At 47.5% G+C, this 12,457-nt stretch overlaps 1 protein-coding gene across 2 annotated transcripts in view; it reads right to left on the minus strand.

The window, feature by feature from the left end:
* Positions 1 to 284: 284 nt before the first annotated feature.
* Positions 285 to 12,457, minus strand: part of TGFA (transforming growth factor alpha) — a 111,966-nt gene continuing 99,793 nt past the window's right edge. For both annotated transcript variants that reach the window (XM_065929481.1, XM_065929480.1), the window contains exons 4-6: positions 7,635 to 7,784; positions 6,382 to 6,491; positions 285 to 4,537 (exon numbers count right to left, since the gene is read on the minus strand). In XM_065929481.1, coding sequence (XP_065785553.1) covers positions 4,530 to 4,537; positions 6,382 to 6,491; positions 7,635 to 7,784 — 268 coding nt within the window. In that variant the 3' untranslated portion in view covers positions 285 to 4,529. The remainder of the gene's footprint in view (positions 4,538 to 6,381; positions 6,492 to 7,634; positions 7,785 to 12,457) is intronic.

The following is a 12,457-nucleotide window of genomic DNA, read 5'->3' on the forward strand; positions in this document are numbered from 1 at the left end:
ATTTTTTTCTTCAACTAGGCTGAGAAGAGCCAAATAAATGTGAGCCTTACCTCAAGGCTGTACTACCTGATGGCCGTTAACCTTGAACGCTAAGGGGTAAATTGTGTTGTTTCACTTCCCCTGAATATCCCCCAGAAAACCTTTCCTAAAAACTCTAGGCCCACATGAATTTGCCCTTCCTGAAATTCTATAGCACCATGGTTCTCAAAATTCAAGTACATATCAGAATCATCTGGAAGGTAGAGAGGGCATGACATCTTGCGAGTTTAATAGGTCAGGGGTTGGCCTTGAAAATTTGCCTTACTTAGAAGTTCCCAGGTGATGTGATGGTGCTGGTCTGAGGATCACATGTGCAGAATTACAGTTATTAACACACAAATTCCTCTACATCACAATTTCAGGCTTTATTTGTATTTTGTCTGGAATGAGTCTGGAATTATCTTCTGCACGTCAATTGATCTCAGGCAGATTCTGATTCCTTGGGGCAGGGATTGTCTGTTTCATCTTCCACACTAGTTAGCATATTGTTGGACATACTGTAAATGAAGTATATATTGAGAAAAACTTCAGAGAATTTGGTCTTTACAAGCATATAGGGATCAACTAAAGTTAATTTTAGGATTCCCACATTTTGCAAAAGAGCATCCATTTTTTTCGCACCATTCACATTTGCAGAGAAAAATCTTAATGTACTTCAGTCATCTCCCAACCTCATGAAAGAAAAGGTTCAGTCTTGATTTAGGAAAAAAAAAGTTCATTCCTTCATCCTTCCAAACAAGGTACAGTACAACTGACAACAATACACATTACTGAAAAACACAACTGCATTTTATATTGCTCACTACTCTTTAAATAAGTATAATTCAGATATTAAAGAAAAGAACTGCTAATCACATTAATGCATTACAGAAATCAAAATTAACTTACCACACAAAATAAATTAAAACATTAAATATTAACCTTTTCAGTGCAACATATACAGAAGTCAGAGTAACAAGTTCTAAAAAAAAAAAAAAAGCATCAGGTTTGTTATAATAAGATAATGAAAAGTTGAACATTTCAGTATTATTACACCAGGAAGAGGCGTTGTGTTCAGTACCGTGTGTGTTTACCATGAGACCTTTTAGAAAGCCTGATAAAATCAGGGGCTAGAGAACAGGTCTTCTATTAGAACATTAAGAACAAACATATGTGTTCCTCTTGTTTTTGTGATGTCCTCCTTGGTCCTGGGCTTTTGAATCACCTCCCTGCCCCCTTCTCAGCTGAGCAGGTTGGGAGAAATCAAAGCCCAGATCCCACTGTGGGACCAGGGTCTCCTGAGCAGTGTTGGAGCCTCTTTGAACTGTTCCTGTCAAGATGGCCTGGAAGAGCAGCCAGCAGTCCACATGCAAGGAATCAGCCTGGACCCGGTGGAAAAGCAGTCAGTGGGATATGTGCACTGAAGCAGCCTGGACCCGGGAAACCTGAAGATGCAGACACTTGCTCCACCTGCATAGACCAGGCTCCCAAAAAGCTCTGGAGGTACACCTCCTCCCTCACCAATGCAGGTGGGGGTGATGTTAACTCTACCGTCTTCTTTTGTGGGAAAATAGACTCTGGGGACATTCTGCCCCTCTCCTCTGCTGGCACACAATGGCAAGCTCAAGTCTTGCTTGTTTACCACATGTGTTCAAATGTGTCTTCCAGATCATGATTGGCTGCCGTATATCCTTCCATCTAGAAGACATTTCCTGCCGGCATGCTTAAAGAAGTCAGCCTATCCAGCAGTGGGAGAATCCAGGCTCCACTGAAGGTTTGGAAGCAGTCTCTCCCTTCCCCCGCCCCTTTTAAATGGGGGTTTTGCATTTCTCCTGAGACAGATATTGGAAACAGCTGTGCTCCCCATCCCCCGGTGTGCGGCTGCTCACCAGGTCAGATCTTGGGAACAAGTCCCTAACCATAATGAACTTGGCTTTGTAAAAAGCAAAGAAACACAGGGAACCTACAGAGTTGGATTAGAAGATGATTTTTAACCTGAAAAGGGGGCATTTTTATATCTAACCAAAGAAGTACCAATGCCACAAATGTCATAGGAATCCAATGCTTAGTGGCCATTCTGATTTCTAAGAGAGAACTCACTAAAGAAGCAAGGTTCTCACATCCTGGACATGGACAAAGGTCCACCCGGGCATGCCTTGATCCCAGCCTCTGCCTGCAACTCTCCCAGGGTGGCACATATTTGAGCCTGAGTGCTGCAAGGCTGTACCAGCACTGGAAGGGGTGAGGGGCACCAGCAGCTGTGACTGGAGCATTCACAGACCCTAAGTATGAAGTCCCCACAGGAAATCAGGAAGGTTCTTGGTTCTCACCTCCTCACCCTTCTGCAAAGGCTCTTAGGTCCTACAGACTGGACGCTGATCCTTCCATCCAGTAGGTGGAGAAAACCCCACAAGACATTCTCAATATCAGTTCTTGCTCTTTAAAGGCAACCAGACCTCAAACAGTCTCTAAAAGACTGAGGAAAGATTGTTCTAAAGTAAAAATGTGATTTCAAGTTAAAAACCAGTGATGCCACTCCACTTTCATTAGTCTCTCTACACCGGAATCAGACTTTCAGGGAAGCCTGATGAAAAAAGGGAGGGCAAACTGGGGTCCACAAACCACTGTCAACTGCATCGGTCTCCAGGGGTGAAGCCCCAGCCCTCAGATCCACTGCTGCAGGACCTGTGTAAGGAATGCAAACTTAAGCATATATTCTCTCATGACTAGACCCCAGGAGCTATGTCAGTTACACTGCTGGCGAAGAGATCCCATTTCTAATCTCGGTGCTTTGGGTACAGCGTCATTCAATACAAGTGCCAGAATTGCGACACAGGTCATATAATTTCCTCAACAGAGAAAATGCATTGAAATAGACGTACTGGGCAGAAGAATTCCAGGAGGACAAAATGACCTGGGAGGAATTTCAAGCTCACTTGACATATTTTAAAAGTCCCTTTCATGAAGTGAGGAGCTAGAGGCACTGAAGGGTTAATAGGTAGTGATCTCCCATTTTTCAAATATTAGTGAATAAGAGTTCCCTCGAATAAGGAGTTTACAAATTATTTCATTGTTTCCCTGTTTCCCAATTTTCATAACAATTCCTAAGGATGAGCTCCACCATGAAGTTGGAGTGAACCGGGGTTTCCCACAAGCAGGCCCATTGGGTTGGAAAGTACCCAAGAAAACAATTTCTCCTTCTCTGAGGGAAAAGCAAGACTCACATGATGGAGGCAGCTTCTTAAGAGTTTTTGTTTTAAAACAAAAAACAAAAACCTAGCATCCTGAATGGAAAAGAAAAATAAAATCACTGGAATACTTCTCCTAATGCTTAAAAATAAATAGGAAAGTTCAATTTGTCCTTTTCAATATAAAGCAACAAATCAACCAAGTAACAACATGGAAAATAAGCAACTGGTCCCCTTTCATGGGTGCAACCCCAGGTGCCTGTTTCTCTCTGCTAAAGTTCTATGTCTAAACAGATTCTCGGACAGCCCACCAGAAGGTTAATAGGTTTAATAAGAGCGGTGTAGTCACTGTTGTGTTTCCTCCTTGTAGATACACACACAGACTGTCTTCCTCTTCCTCAATAAGGTGCCAGGTCTCTCTGCTAATTTTTCAGCAGGAATGTATCCTGGGGCATTTATCAGTTTTGTGTATTAAATGACATGACCTCTGTACCCCAAGCTTTGCTCCCATCAGTAACTCCTTGCTTTCATCTCCACCCATCCTGGTGCTTTCCCCCTGCCCACCAAGTTTTAGCTGTCCCCAAGAGACCAGACATTGCTAATCAGTCTAGTTTTTTGGCCAGCAATACATGGATCATTGATGTAGATGTCTGAAAGGCTTTTACGCTGTTTACACTGACTTAAGAGATTAAAATAAAATTATCATCCATCTAATAAATAAATTATCTCTGAGGATGGTAACAGTTCAGGAAGGTCTTCAGCATCATGTGTCCATGGAAGACACTGGGCTGGCTGAGGGTTTCATGACAGAGGACTAGTATGGCTCCTCCTCCACTGGTGTCTTCATGTAGCAAAAAGAAGTGACGCTTTTTTTCACCATTTTCTCCAATAAGCAGATAAGAAAAAAACTGTAACAATTATAGGAACTCCAATGTCGGGCACAATGGAGACTTGTGGGGAGACAGGTCTGGTATCCGTAACTGGCAGAACACACCTACACACACCTGGATGCAGATGACGAAGCACATAGGTCATTAGGTAAATAGGAGGTCCACCCCATGCCATTCATTTCTGACCAGTCTTTAAACTGTGGTCCACCGATTTCTTCTCCAGGTCACATCGGATAACCCCAAGCAGACAGAGTTCTGGACAGAATTTTGAAGGAAGGCCCACATAAGACAAAAAACCTGCACAGGCGATGGCAGGCGGAGAAGGAAGGGCCTGCTGACCCATGCCTGGCAGCCCTGGCTGTGCCGAACTCAAAAAGTCCTTTTTCCCTCTGGCTGCTGCAGGCCACCTGGCAGAACTCCTCCTCTGGGCTCTTCAGACCACTGGAAGGAAGGAAAAACAGGTTAAGCTCTGCAGGCCACACTCCAGCCAGGCTGGGAAAACTGGCATGGGGCAGAAACTAGGGGATGCACCAGCCCAAGTCACTGGGTTCTCTTGGGCAGTCAAGTCCACATTCTGCTGGTTCAACCACAGGAGCAGTAGCTCCTGAATCTGTGCTTTCAGCACCAAAGGAAAGAAGGAAACAGGGACACACACCGTGTGAAGACCTTCATTCCACTGGAGGTGATTCAGCCCCGTCTGCAGCCAGCTCCCTCATCAGCAGCGGCTTAGTGGGCAGCTCATGAGCTGGTCAAGGGCTCTGGCAGCAGAATGGCTTCCTCTAAGGCCGCTGTTTCTCAATGGGTGGGCCCCGAGGGTATCCTCTGTGCCTGTCAGGGGGAGGCAGGGTGCACCCAGTCCCCAGCAGCTCCAGAGTCCAGTCCAGTCTGGACACCTTCCTGCACTGGTCTCTCCCGGGTTCCCTGGAGGTGGAGCATACCCATCATCTTAAGAAGAGGGGGCTTTAGCCTTGGTGGCCATCTCTGCAAGGTCAGACCCATCGCTGGGTTCAAAGCCAACACTCTCTCAAAATGTAGATAAAGAAGAAGTGACATTAACAAGAAATTTACTCCACCCTAAATGACTCTGCCAAGGTGCAGACTGAGGGTACAAAAATACTATCAATTTTCTTAAAAAGCCATACACAATTTTTTTGTTGGTGTTAAAAGACAAAACAAAAATGTTTATCTTCATTAGCTCAATGCATGGTCCCCTGAGGTAGCAGAGGAAATGGGAGTGGGGACTTCAGAGGCCCTGGGTCTCATCCTAGCCCCCCCAGGGACTCAGACCTTCCACACAGGTCTTTGGCAGACTCAGTTTACCCACACCCTCCTCAAGACTACTGAGAGGATCAATGAATTAGCACCTTCCTAAATCAAAACAACCGCTCACACACAATTACTTTGGCTCTTGAAATGAAGATCAAGTAAATGGCGGTCCCTCGCCTTCAGTTCCCTCCAGGTCAGATCACCAGGAGGCCGAAGGAATACAGCAGGCACTTCTCTCCCTGCCCACTCCACCTTGAGCTGACTGTTTAGTAGAGAAGTGACCCTCAGGTGGATGAGGCTGGGGTGACTGTCTCTTGACAAACCACTTCCTAAAAAGGAATGCTAAGTTTATGACAGTCTTTTTGGTCAAACAAGCATTCCAGAAACTCATTCATGTATGACTTTTCAGAGCCTGTCTGGATTAATTTGCTATTTAACTCCAGGAGCCCGGAGCTAGGGATGCTTGGAGAAGGCTCTGGAGGTGTGAGTCTGGCATCCTAGCCAGATGTCCAATCTTTTTCATGGATGTTGGAGAAAGTATTCATGGAACAATGGCAAGCTGAATGAAGATCACAGGATTCTAAGAGTTCAGAGTCCTTCAAGACCTTCTAAAAGCCGCATCTCTCATTTCACTGATGGGAAAGGGAAGATGATTTCTCAAGAGAAAGAGAAAGAATGCCTGTTGTGTGTCTCCAGTCTTTGATACACCAGGTTCTTTATCTCAGTACTTCTTTAATTTGCACGACATCTTTTTAATGAGAAAACCAAGGCTCAGAGACATTAAGTTACTTGTTAAAGGTCACATGATCACAGGTAAAGATAACAGAGCTACCTTCTGAGGAAAAGACACATTGGAATAAACTGAATCTGACTTGGTAGGATAAATGTCCTCTTCTTTTTCTCCCTTCTTTCTGCTTCACCTTCCAAGAACTTCTGCTCTGACTTGGAGAAGGTAGACCTTTTCTCTACCCAATAGCGTCTCCGGAGGGAAAAGTCCTCCCTCGAGGCAGCCTCCTTACCTGTTTCTGAGTGGCAGCAAGCAGTCCGTCCCTTCAGGAGGGCGCTGGGCTTCTCATGCCGGCAGACGAGCGCCCGGCACCACTCGCAGTGTTTCCGGACCTCGCAGCAGCTGCAAAGGTGCAGAGAACACGGGCTGGGTAGGAGCCCGGCAGGAGGGCCCAGCTGGTGCAGCGCCTGCCGGAGGGGCCTGCCGGGCAGCTCCGGGCTCTAACCCATCCTTCCCCTGGAGCTTCCAGAGGGACAATCACAGCACAGGGCTGAGGGCTTTGCAAGGAGGCGGCCTTTGGGGCCACTCACGGAAGGATCTGTTGGCCACCCCAAAGACCAGCTCTGCGTGGCCGCTCCTCTCTGGGTTGGCCAAATGGGCTCCGGTCGACAGAGGGGACTGGTCACTCCCCACCCCCACCCCGGCGGCCCAGCTGTTTGCTCCATAAAGCAGCAGTTGGGGCACTTAGAACCACTGTCAGGACTGGGCCAAAACAGCCGCTTCAGGCTGGCAGGGCTGTGAGGGCTCAGGACGGGAGTCATCCATCAGGAGCAGCCAGCAAGCAGTAAAGCGGGGACTGTGGGCAGACTGCAAGGACCCAGGAAGGAATGAAAGAACGAGCCAAGCAACTCCACGGCTTCGGATCTTTTTCCGCAGACTAACACTCTGGTCGTGGCAAACCCATCCTCTCAGTGCACCTGCTACCCATATTTCCAGGGAATATCAGGCCAGTATTCTGGCCCAATACTGGAAATACAACCCTCGGGTCTGTCCCTTTGCAGAGCAGTCCAACTGGGAAATATAGGCAAGCAAATGAGGCTAAGAACACCCAAAAGGGGGCTCAGGAAGGCTTCCTAGAAGATGCCAGGCAGCGGCTGAGATCTGGAGGAAGAGAAGAGGGAGTAAGAGTAACGGTGGCTTTAGGATTTGCAGAGAGGAAGTGTGACTGTTAACTGCACACAGGAGGCTTGGAGCCTTTTCCAATTCCCTCTGGAACCCCTGCACACCCCCATCACAACGGTGAAGGCTCCAAGCCTTTGGCTCTGCTTCCAGTCAGAGCTCTGCTCTGACCCATTTGCTGGAGATCTCCCAGGCTGTGTGCCCTTCACACCACTCAGCTTTCACCAAAATCCCTCTTTGGTTTGCTAACACCAATCAGACATCACAGCGGTAAACTGCCGAGGTCCTGCTATCTGGGAGTGCTGCAGATGGCCCCGGGAAGGCAGGCAGGTGGGGGACCCGGGCTCAGGGGCAGTGAAGACTTACTGTATCAGCACACAGGTGATGATGAGGACAGCCAGGGCCACGACGGAGACCACCACCAAGGCAGTGATGGCCTGCTTCTTCTGGCTGGCAGCCACCACGGCCAGGAGGTCTGCGTGTTCACAGCGTGCACCGACGTACCCAGAGTGGCAGCTGAGGAAGACAGGGACATCAGTACCCTCTCCGGGCAGAGGTCTCATTCGCTCCACTCCCCAGGAGGACTGGACCGGAGAGACCCAAGTCCAACAAAAAAGCCCAAAGGGACCCCTCCAGCCTTGGTTACTGGAGGCAAAGGTGTCGGTAAAATCGCTTCGACTCCCCCGCATAGGTTTCTCTTGCTTGGAGAACGAGGTAACTCATCAGCTTATCATCTGCGGAGGCAAGGTGCTACTGAAACACTTTGTTATCATGGTTACTATGCCAGATCCTGGGGGAGGGAGGAAGGCAGCAAATGTGTCTAGGACGTGAAGCTCATTTTGGCAGTTCATAAAAACCCAGGTTATTTTTAAACTAAATGTGTGTATTCAGAATTCCCAGTGATGAGAGAAAGAAAACATGCTAAACCAGCAGGAGACAAAGACTGTGGCGTGATTTTTATCTTCTTTGTCAGGGTTCATTAGTCCTGCAAGCATTTACCAGGCGATCCAGCGCAGAGGGGCACGTACCGGGGTAGAACCAGCGGCACTGTCTGGTAACTGTAGGACCTGAAAAGCCCCAGGGGTCTTACATTTGTGGTTCCCTTAAACCTGGGCTTCCAGACTCCAGATGCCAGGAGTCACAGGATAAATACAGGGTATTTTCCTGGAGCATAGCTTTTGCTCACTGTTAACAAAAGTTTAATCATTTTAATGTTAAAAGAGCAGGTACTGTATGGGTTTACGATTAAGGCAAACAGGAGATGTTGTAAAATTGGCTGCTTAAGGCCACAGCCTGGGATACTGGAGCATACAGCTTCGGTCTCTAAGGCTGCTTAATGGAAAAGTTTCCCACTGGTGCTCTTTATTCCAAAGCTCAATTGTTATGTACCTCATTTAAAGGCATTTTTTGTTTGAATTCAGGTACTTGCTTTCAGTTAAAGATTAATTTACATTTGACCCATGTTTTCTCATTTAGTCTTTGCACAGAAAAGTCAAGTCATTTGCTTGTGACCACCACGCCAGGGAGGCTCAGAAGGTAAAGAATCTGCCTGCAGTGTGGGAGAGCCTGGTTCAATCCCTGAGACAGAGAGAAGATCTCCTGGAGAAGGGAATGGCCACTCACCCCAGTATTCCTGCCTGGACAACTCCTTGGACAGAGGAACCTAGTGGGCTACATAGAGTTGCAAAGAGCCAGACTCTGCCAAGGAAGAGAGAGAAACACATTCCCAGATCTGTGGACCCCAGGGTCTGGGTTCTGGCTCACTCAGCAAGCTGCTGCCCCTGTATACTATCTGGGATTGGGATAAAAACACTGCAGATTAAGCTCTTGATCTTGAAACAGTAAAGGAGATTTGCGGTTTTAGGTCCAACAATGCAGGGTTCTCCACAGACCTAAGGAGAGAGCAGGCTCTGGGGAGGAGGAAGATGCAGGAGTTCTGGCAAGAAGACTTTGCTTGAGAAAGGATCTGGACCACAGAAGTGTGAATAAGAGCACAGACTCTCACAGGCTCAGGCCAGGAGGGAGATGGCCGGGGCATTATGAAACGGGGCAATTTTTTTTTTTTTTTTTGGTTGGTTTTAATAATAGGATCACGTGAAGGCCAAAGTCAGGAAACAGCTCACCCTGTAGGCGGGGGAGAAAACAAAGGCACTGGTCCCTTCCCACCAGGAGAAAGTTAAAGTGTGGACTGAACTTGAGACTGAGAGGCGATAAACAGCAGGCACAGGCGATGCACAAGCTGTGAGTGTCTACAGAGAATCTTGCAAAGGATGCCCCCACCAGTCATTCTGAGTTTTCACTCTGCACCCTGATGGCTCTCACCTGGGTTGTGGGCTTCCTCCTCCTTTCATTTAGCATCCAACACCCCATATCTACAGGACCCTAATCTACCCCCTCTACTTTATCTTCTGTCACTTAGATTTCAGCCAACCCATCAGTCCCCCACCCCCCAGTGTCAACTAAACTAGTGCCAGCACATAGACAGTCAGGACATACCTGTCTGTGAATGAATGATTACCTTCCCCTTGTCCATCTCAGCTCCTGCTACCTTCTCTGCCTGCGACATTATTCCTCACTTGATTCCTCAAACTCCATGTCAAAGACCACATTCTCCAAGAAGATATAAATTGAAGACTCACTCATTCATTCATCCATCCATCCACTTTCCAAAGCTCCTTCCATTGATCTTTAAAGCCTGTCTTTCCCTAAAGGCCCTTAGGACTATGCCAACCTCTGTGACTGCCGTTCCTGCCAGCTTCACTGAAGGCCAGCCTCTAGGCTCCTGCAGGAAAGACCGAAACTTCTGGTGAACCACTGAACAGAAGAGGGTTGGGGAGCCTGGGCTTTGTTAGATGTCTAACCAGGAATTGTGGCCAAGTCAATGAGACTTCTCTGTAGCTGGGTGTTGGTGTTGCTTCCTCCTAGAGAGGCGAGTGTGATGACGATTTGCACAGCCATTCATGAAAGGTCCAGGCTGTAGGAGAGGCAATTTCACCCATCTTAAACTCCTCTAACCCACAGGCCCTGGGAGAGAAGGATTCAAACATCTCCTCAACTGCTTCAACTGCTTGGTTCTGGAAATGCTATGAACCAACAAATCAATGCTGGGGGCTCCAAGAAATCCTATTTAAATAAAAGAGTGGGAGCCTAGTGCTAATTACAACATTAGCTTATTGAAGGCTATGCTAAACTCCTACATGAATCATCTCTGTTAATCCCAATAATAACAACTGCATGTGAGGTCTGGGCTGCTATTTACCTCATTTTACAGATGGGGAAAGAGGGTGGGGAGTGGATTCTAGAGTTTAAAAACTAAGGATCACAACTGTGAAGGAGGCCTTTCTGGTGTAATGCAAATTGATTTGGAAGATACTCTTGGATATTGATTCAATGGCAAACTCACAAACCACCTAGCAAAAGGGAAGATGGGCTGATGACCGCCCTGTAAAGAGGTCTTCCTGCTGTGGGTATAGCAAATTGCAAAGATGCCCCCAAACAATGCCATCTTAACTCACCAGGAAAGACAGCCCCCAGACTGAGTCACACTTTGCTGACTTTCTTGTTCTTCCTAACATGTGAGTGCTGGGCCCTTCACAACCAGTCTTGCCTCAGAACTGCTCCAGTGGAGGTCCGAGCCCATTAGGAATGGCTTCATGCCAAAAAGAATGCCTCTCCGTCCCCTTAGGGTCACAGCTGCAAACACTCAAACCCCAGACTCATTGAAATAGGGTGCTCAATGTGTTTCTGAATGAAACCTTCCCTGGTGAGGCACGAGCGTTACATGAGTTGTTGACAAATACTGGGTTGGCAAAAAAGTTCATTTGAGTTTTTCTGTAAGACCTGTTGGCCAACCCAGTACATGAGACTCTAGGTCACAGCCTAGGTGGGCTCTTAGAGCAGCGAGTCTTAGCACCAAGCAGCCCAACTGCACTGGGAGGCAGAATAGCCTGTAGTCTAGATACTCGAGCTTTTCCCAGGACCTCCCAGATCAAAGCCTCTCTGAAAATGGAGCCTGGGGTCTTAAAGAAACGGCTGAAGGAATTCCCATGAAGCCAAAGTTGAAAGCCACCATAAAGGCTGACCAGTGAAATCAACTCTAGCTGCACATTGGAATGGCCTGGGGAGCTTGGAAAAAAAAAAACCTTGATGTCCAGGCCACACCCCAGACCAACTTAGTCAGAGTCCCTGGGAGTAAGGACTGCCATCAGTATTTTTAAAGCTCCCAGATGATTCCAGCGGGCAGCGAGGGTTAGACTTTGAAGGAGTCTTTTGGGCCTAGAAAAGAGAACTATAGTCTCAAAGGCCTCTTGCTGATTCATCTAACTTCGGAGAAAACAAAGCATAACTTTAGTTCCATCCTGATGCTCCAGGCCAGTTACATCTATCTGGGACTTATCATCCCCTGTCCGGAAACCTTCCACCCCCTACACTCGCCCAGAAGACTTATCACCCCCTGCCCAACTACAAGTGTCATCTCAACAAAAGAATACTCAAAATATCCCACTTGATTGACGTTTCCCTTATTGCTTCCACAAACCTCCCTATAAGTATGAAGCCTCCCTGATCCCTTTCGGCGCTCAGCCTGGTCGTTAGGCCGACTGTCGCCCCTCCTTGCCTGAATAAAGGTAACCTACTTCTGTTGAGGTCGTCTTTCCTTTTCTGCCTCGCCGGAACTGTACCTTACAGACTTTCTAAGGCAATTTAGACTTGCTGGTTTTGGGATGGATAGAGGTCCTTTTTTCCCCCACCACTCATCTGTAATATAGGCAGGCTTCTCAGTGGCACTTTACTGGGTGGGGGGGGGGGGGGGGGGCAAGAAAAGGTTTGGTGACAAACAATTTTTAAAAATTTCCCAAGTTTCTACTAGTATTAGACTTAATTATGCCAATTATTTTAGCATAAGTCACACAATGAGAGGAAGCATCACCTCACCTGGTCACAAATGACTCACGCTTGACTCAGCTGCTGTCTCAACCTCAGGTAGGCACCAGATACCACCTGGCTGCACATCAGAATCACCTGGGAAGCTTTGGAAAATGCCAAGGCCAAGGCCACACCCTTGGAGATGCCCCTGACCAAGTGGTCTGGGCACCCAAGTGATGCTAATGTGTGGCCAGGTCTGAGGACCACTGAGGCAGAACAGTCATTTAAGTTGTACAGTCAAGAGCAACACTCCAAAGTCTGCCCCT

The sequence above is a fragment of the Muntiacus reevesi genome, chromosome 3 (genome assembly GCF_963930625.1).
Source record: "Muntiacus reevesi chromosome 3, mMunRee1.1, whole genome shotgun sequence".
NCBI lineage: Eukaryota > Metazoa > Chordata > Mammalia > Artiodactyla > Cervidae > Muntiacus > Muntiacus reevesi.